Raw genomic sequence first — 7,791 nt, 5'->3', positions numbered from 1 at the left:
GTATCACAGCATAAGGACACACTAGTAGAAATGAAAAATGGGTTCAAATCCCATTTTGGGAAACTCATGCCCTGCCCACGCTGTTCTTCCTGCTCATGAAGGGCTTGATACCAATCGAGTAGAATCTGGTATGTTTAGAACCTGGAAAAGACCAATATTTCTCTGTGGATTTGCTCCAGAACTTTTTTCCCACTTACTGACACTTCAAGGATCCAACCTAATCTATCACACCTGTAGCATATGGCTGTCGTGGATGGCCAGTACAAATCACACAATTGCAAACGTACTTTTATTAGAGGGGCAGGAAAAACTCAAAGCCAAGGTCAGACAGCAAACCAGACAAACACAAACACTCAGACTCAAGAGAAGGCCCAGGAGACTTTGCACAGAAAGCAAGGGGGAGCAGGGATTAAATAGAGATGGGAAATGGGAAACAGATCGGAAGGGAGTGACCGGTGATCAGGGAGACAGCGAGGCTGTATGAGGTAGTGTGGGAGGAGCAGAGGCAGGGAGTGTGACAGTTTCCACAGATAGTAACTTTGATGAGTTCTGATGATTAGTAACACACAGGCTTCATCAAACATATCATTACTGTCCATAATTAACTGACTATTCATTGCAGACACAGTGACTCGAGATTCAGTTGAAAGATACTGGAGGATTCCTTTAGGAAAACAAATTAAACTTTGGAGCTTTGCAATAATGGAACATTCTCAATTATTTCAGTATCCAGACTCATGTGATTAATCTTACTACTCAGAAAACATTTTAATACCAAAATACCTTGAATTTCTCCAAAATATCTCCAAAAAGTTATTGCATGAGCATTACATGTAAAGCGGGAGAAATTGAGGCCTAATGGAGTACCGATGTTTCCTGGAGCTACAGCGCCATCCGGTGGTCATATATTTCCGATCCACCAACAGGTTAAATTGTTTAGAAAATGTGGTATTTAATAAAGTGAGATTTGTGAGACAACCAGATAGACTGTAAAATAGGAACTCTCTTTCCCTATCCATTTCCCTTTCATCAAGTATTCGCTCTCTGTTTATATATATTAATATAAGGAAGACACAATTCTCCTTACCATATTATTATTATTCATAACTAACAAATTAACTTCATTATAATAGCCTAATAATAACAACAATATTATTATTGCTATAATAATAATCCTGTTACTTGCTCTCTCTGAAACACACACACATGCACGCACACATGCATGCACTGTGACAGGCCCTTGTTCAAGCTTTCATGCTGTATTTTAACAGAAAATACTATTATAAATGCATTTTAGTAGAAAGACAAATACCTTTTAAAATAAACCCAAATCTCTGAAAACATGTTATATGGACTGGTCCTTCAATAGCATGCAATTAAGCTGTAACATGGGAAATATTTAACAAAAAAAAGTGATTATGTCTGTTTTGTTAGATTCAAAGTACTGAGGATCACGGGGCCTGGATTTCTGCATGCGTTGCACTTTTTGACTGACTCATGGAGCTATGTTATCCTGTTTGGAGCACAGGGGTGAGGGGCTCTGCAACCCTCAACACACTTTTCACAGAGAGGGGAACATGGAAGACAGAAGGCTGAGGGCTCCACTACCAAGCCCCCCAGGAAAAGACCTAAGAGAGGAAAAAACCTACGGGAACGTTTTGGCTGAACTTGAATCCGTAGACTTGCCTTTGGGAACAACTTTAAGGTATTATTGTCCTCATTAGCATAAGTGAAAAGAGAATGATTTACATGAAAGCACTGACCTTTGCATTGGTGACTGGTATTTTGCATTGTCATGCAAGCCATTTGGCTATATCAAGCTTTATGTGAATCATTACAAATTTTGTTTGTACAAGGAGGGAAATTCAGAACAGCTGAAAAATGTGTGTGATGCGGCCACAACCCTCTAGCAGATTTGCTGTGCTGTAGCTATCTAACTTTAGAAACTACCAATAAATACTATTGGCAGTCTTTATAAATACTGATTAATACAGGTTACTAACTAGATGCAATACTATTACTATATATTACTGCTGCTACTACCATTACCACCACTAACAACAACATTAACAGTAATAGCATAGTAATAGCATAATACCAGTGATAATTATATTGGGCTTCTCCATTAATTTGCTCTGACAATAACAATAGCCTATAACCGTACTGGTTGGCAGCAGTGTGTACTCTTAATTACATAACTCAAACCGCGGTATTAATTAATTAATTAGGTCTAAATATAATAACACTAAGGACATCTTTATGCGTGGCAACGAAATCCATCTCGACACGTAGTGATTGCCAAACATCTCCCTCTGTCGGTCGACAATGGCCATTGCGTTTTCAGCCGCATTGTCACAAATCAGCACTGTGATGAATACAACTAACATGGCGGAGAATGAAACCTTGGAGTGCATCACCGAGCATGAACGTATATTGCAAGAAATTGAAAGCACGGACACGGCTTGCGTCGGTCCAACGCTTCGGTAGGAGATTTGGCTTGTCTCATATTTCCGAGGTTTTTGTTTGTAACGTGTTGTAGTATGTCTCCTCACGAAAAGATGGATGGAATCGGGCCTTTGTTTGCTAAGACAACGTTAACTTCCCCGTTGCAATCTAGCTAGCTAGCTAGAAGTCAGCCCACTAAAAATTCTAAAATAAATTTAGCTGGGTAGCTTGGATGAGCAAGAGAAGATACTGTCAATAATTCAGGTATTGTTATTTATTTCTTGCCTCAGGACTGTTATTCGTAGGTCAGGCCAGAGGTAGGAGCGCTGTCCACCTGGTAACGTTGTCTTGAGCTGTCTGGCATTTTTGTTTTAATGTTTTTACACAGGCCACCACATGACTGATAATTAGCTGTGTCATTATGTTAGGGAGGTTTTGTTCCATAATGACAAATCTCCCAGTAATTAACAAACCTGTACAGTTGGTATAATCACAACATCGCCCTGTGGCCACGAAGCACTCGGTCTGGCTAACGGCTGCTGGCTAATGCGCCGTAGTGACACCCGCATGCTGTCTAACGAACCTTTCTAAAAACATCCCCGTAGGTTAGACTTCGTTCGCGTTATTTTGAGATTTCGCAAAGGCATACTTTCCTTTTTGGGGTTATTTAGTTAGCTGAAGACCAGCGAATGTACACCTGACCGCGAGACTCATCCCTTTAACGGTTTTCTCAGAGACCGTAAACGTCTCGAGGGTGCTTTGGTCAGATGTGACGGTTTACTTGCGCTCGCGCGTTTAACGGCCAGAGCTTACGAGTTTGGCGCTCGTTAATTGAAACAGGTGACGTTAGCATGTAAGCTAACCTGCTAGCTCACCTAGCCTCGAGCTACGCTTGGCACACCTGTTCAATTAGTACTGCTACTGACCGACGGTGTTCTTTATAACCAGTTAACGAGTTGTTTAAATTAGTCAGGACTGGTGTGAAGAGATTTACGTTTTCTTTAGCTGGCACTTTGAATGCCAGAGTAGCTGCCGGGCCAGTCCACCTGGAGCAGTAGTGCCTGGAGGGCCTTGCTCAGTGGCATAGTGGCAGTAGCCATCAGCTGGGTCCGAACATCCGGCCTCTTTTGAGGTGTAGTTTGCGGTGTTAATGTTGCCGAGTCATGGCAATTTCATTCTTTCTTCATGTAACGCTACCGTCCAGCTCTGTTTTAGGTCAACGTCATAGGAGTGGGCTGTGTCCTTTTGCTGTTTGTTGTCAGCCGCTTTTCTTCAGAGCTGATACAGTCTGTGGTATAGCTGCATCTCCAGCGATTGTAGAGCCTGGGAGTGAAAAAGGTGGGACTTCCATGTTCCTTCACTATCTTTCCTGGCAGAAGGCATGAGAAAGCAACCTTTTGATCTGTGGGCCACAATAACAGGAAGGAGGAGGAACAACAGGCAATGTGGTTGGAGAACCTTGTCACTCTGTCTGTGTTTGAGCGTGTCTGTGTGTGTCCGTGTGCACCCAACAAATGGATAGGAAGTGAGCTGTCCTTGATGACTCTGGCCAAGAGTTGTGTTGTAGATGTAGATGTGTTGTAGATCTGAAGAAATTTGCTCGACTAGTAATCGGAAGGTTACCAGTTCAAGTCCCAACACTGCCAGGTTGCCACTGTTGGGCCCCTGAGCAAGGCCCTTAACCCTCAATTATACAAGTTGTTTTCATTCATATTTGTAAAAGTATCATCTTAATGCTGTGAAAATGTAAATGTTTAAAAAAAAATGTGGAGGGATTAGCTCTAATGTATAAGGAGCCAGTAGTGAGGAGGAGGGGGTTGTAGAGGGATTAAGGAATACTAACCTACCAAGATATAGCATAAGTATTATAAGGTTTAAAGTACAAGGGAGGCAACAGCAACGGACGTTTTTCAGCAGACAGGTGGTGTCGTTGAACCGTTTACTGACTGATGGAAAAACATTCATTTATGCTGAAGGCTGCATTCACACTACACATGGGCTCATCTGTTCTCCCAGCCCTCGAGTAAGGAACTAAGCAGGAACTCTTTGAAATGGGGAGGTAATGTTGGTTTGTTATGAGGAGGTAATTTGCTGGGTGACCATAAAGAAACCTGAAATTATGGCAGTATTTCAGGAGCCGCTGGCAGTGCTGGAAGATCAAAGGAGCTGCTAATGAAGTTACCTTCTCAAACTGAGACCGCACTCGCACGTTTGTGCTCCATGAGCTCAAGCTTGTGCATTGGGGAAGGTTCGGCCTAGTCCTGCACTGAACTGCAGAGTCAGTTAATCTAGGTTTAGGCCTAATCTAGATCTGGGGAAATTTGCCCTTGCAGTCCATTCTGAAGTGTTTTTTTGAGTTCAGCATTTCTTTGTGCTGCGTAGATCTGGGATCGCATTCAGCAGAAGTTCACATTTGTAAAAGGTTCTTATTGATGAAGGTAACCTTATGGTGATATCACTCGTGTCACCACCACACCTGTGTATTGCTGTCAGCTGGCCACTGAGGTCACAGTGGACCTTGCATGGGGCTCGAAGGAAGCGTCTGCCACCTTGACACGCTCACCTGCTCTTTCCTCTGTGTGGAGCAGCAGTGGACATTAGTCGAGGCTGTGCGTTTCACCCCTAAAGACGTACCCTTTAATTGGCTGTGGGTACGCTGAGTCAGCGCAACAGGATATGAGCAGACCAGTAACATCAAATAACAAAACTTAATTGATCTGAGCATGTAACTCAGGAAAGCATGCCATTAGATGTTCTAGTTTTTTATATGTGACAGCTGATGGTGAATGAAAGTATTTGAGAAATGCAGATGTAATTAAGTGGCTGGGATTTGTGGACGAAGTAATGTAGGATTATTCAGATTGATATTCATGGCTCTATTTGAGTTGGTGAGAGGCATGTTCACACCACATAGAAATTATTTGGCTTAACTTGTACATCTTATTACATTAATTTCATTAATATTTCAGTAAGTGTAAAGTGGTAGATATAAGATGAGACAAATTATTTTGTCAAGACTAAATGTATTTAAATATTTAGTGCTCATTTCCATTGTCGTCCACAAGGGGGCGCACTTGAAGTATGTATCAAATTCTCATTTGTTTTCTCTGCACAGTGTATTTACAGAATTCTGACAGCATGGTGCTTTTGATAGTACTGGCAAGTAGTTTTAATACATTATTAATACCGAGGTCTAATCTCACTTATCACACTTGTCACCCAGAAGTGATTTATAGGAGTAATACCCTAGGCCTTATGGAGGCAGCAGTTATTGTTTGAATTGATGGTTTTTTTCCGCACTCATGACATGTTTATGACGAATATACAGTGAAATATGTTTAGTGAGCAGATGTAGAGATATTTTAATGCTAGTTGGTTTTATGGTATTAGCCATTTTTTTGGTACATGGAAGGCTGACCTTAATTGAAGAATGGCAAGGAGGCTAACGTTACAGTTTACTTAACAAAACAGACATTCTTTCATTTGGGACAGGTATGTGACCTACATGGGACATAATAATTTTATATATATATATATATATATATATATATATATATATATATATATATATATATATATATATATATGTATATATATATGTTGCTTTTCTGCTAGAAAGCACAATTTCCTGTTCACCAGAATGTGCAGAATAAAGGTGACAGCTTCACGCAGCGCACCAACAAAAAACAACCACCACGACCTTCAACGATAACTGAGTGTCTATGGGTTGGGGGGGGGGGGTGCCGCTGTTTGCCCTCTACTACACCACTGTGACTCACCGGCCCTGAGGACTACACCCGTATAGCCCGCTGGGAGCCACCTCACACTGACCGCATGCACTGGCCATCTGGAGCAGCTGAGGCGGGCCCAGGGAGCTCGCAGACCTTACTGCCTCCCAGCGGCCTCTGCTCCTCTCTGCACAGCACGCCACACCTGTTCAGTCCCTCTGCAGCAAGTCGGCCAGGCCGAAGGTAAAGGCGGCCTCTCAGTAAGCCCCCACCCCGAGAGAAGGGTGGAGCATTCAGGACAGGGGCCGCAGTAGATGCAGCGGTAGAGCCAAATAATATATCATTCACCAGCATGCCAGGATTACAGTATGGAATTCAGACAGTTAAGGCCTCATGTATCATGTCTCTAAAGCTAATATGAAGAATCAGAATCAAATTTTTATTTGGAAGGGAAAAAGTTAACTTCAGTATTGGTGTGGATTATGTGTAACCCTCCTAAAAGTATAAATGATTAAAATTAATTGCACAGTTGAGTGATTAAAGCATTTTACTGCATGTAGCTGACACTTTTATCTAACTTACAACTATGACTGAGTACAACCTGAGTAATTGAGGGTTAAGGGTCTTGCTGAGCAGCCAAGCAGTGGCAATCTGGTGGGGCTTGAACCAGGAACTTTCTGAATAGTAATCAAGCACCTGAGCTACCACTGCCCCTAACATCAGTTAGCACTACTAGGACTACTGTATTTTATATATATTTTATATTATACTACACCTATATTAAATTAGATTTATACATGTTGATACATTTCTGGCAATATATTTTAACATATATTAAAATAATTGTCCTTATTACGTTGACCAAAGTAATTTACTTTCCGATCGTGTGAACGGCGTGATTCATAAAACACAGACTATCTAGAAGTTCTGAGATATCAGCATCCACAGTAACGTTTACCAAACGATGCTGCTCACTGAGTAGCCCAAGTTAGACATAACCCTAAGTCAACTACGACACGAAAACACTGCATACATAACCATTGACCTGATGACACCACCATTGCAGATCTGTGTATGATGACCAGCCTAATGCGCACAAGAGGTTCATGGAGAAGCTCGATGCCAGAATACGAAACCATGACAGAGAGATCGAGAAAATGTGTAACTTCCACCATCAGGGTTTCGTCGACGCCATCACCGAGCTGCTCAAGGTTCGCGCCGATGCAGAGAAGCTGATGGTAAGTGCCGTGAGCACCTCGGAGGGGCTTTCCCATCAGGAAGCAGGAACCTGACTAACATACTGGCCCAGAAATAGCAATCAGAGTGCTTGTATCGTTCTTCTGTTTTTCCAAATTGCATGCAAGCTATTCAGTGATGTTTCTGATTCTAAGGAAACAAGTACTACCTAGAAACTGAATAGCACTTGATATGTGGAGTAGTGAAGTTGGCATAATCTGGGATAATTTTATTAATTAGCAAAAGGTTGTTTTGGTAATAATTTATACAAAACAGAACTTAACAAAAAGTATTTGGACGCATGAAGTTCTTTGTAAAGGTCGTAACCTTTTTTGAAGGTCCACATTTGACTTGAATAATTGCACTATAAAAGGGTCTTCAC

The 7,791-nt window shown here is 41.7% G+C and overlaps 1 protein-coding gene across 7 annotated transcripts in view; it reads left to right on the top strand.

Annotated features, from left to right (window-relative positions):
* The first annotated feature begins 1,577 nt into the window (after positions 1–1,577).
* exoc6 (exocyst complex component 6) overlaps positions 1,578–7,791 on the top strand; it is a 28,693-nt gene continuing 22,479 nt past the window's right edge. For 4 of the 7 annotated variants that reach the window (XM_027021669.2, XM_027021668.2, XM_027021667.2 and 1 more), the window contains exons 1-2: positions 1,578–1,705; positions 7,240–7,411. In XM_027021669.2, coding sequence (XP_026877470.2) covers positions 1,578–1,705; positions 7,240–7,411 — 300 coding nt within the window. Of the gene's footprint in view, positions 1,706–2,359; positions 2,484–7,239; positions 7,412–7,791 lie in introns of those variants that run through there. The other 3 variants (XM_027021670.2, XM_027021671.2, XM_027021666.2) reach the window with 1 other exon arrangement.

Source organism: Electrophorus electricus, chromosome 14 (assembly GCF_013358815.1).
Source record: "Electrophorus electricus isolate fEleEle1 chromosome 14, fEleEle1.pri, whole genome shotgun sequence".
NCBI lineage: Eukaryota > Metazoa > Chordata > Actinopteri > Gymnotiformes > Gymnotidae > Electrophorus > Electrophorus electricus.
Note: the sequence above shows the minus strand (reverse complement) of the source record. Positions and strands in the feature narration are given on the sequence as shown.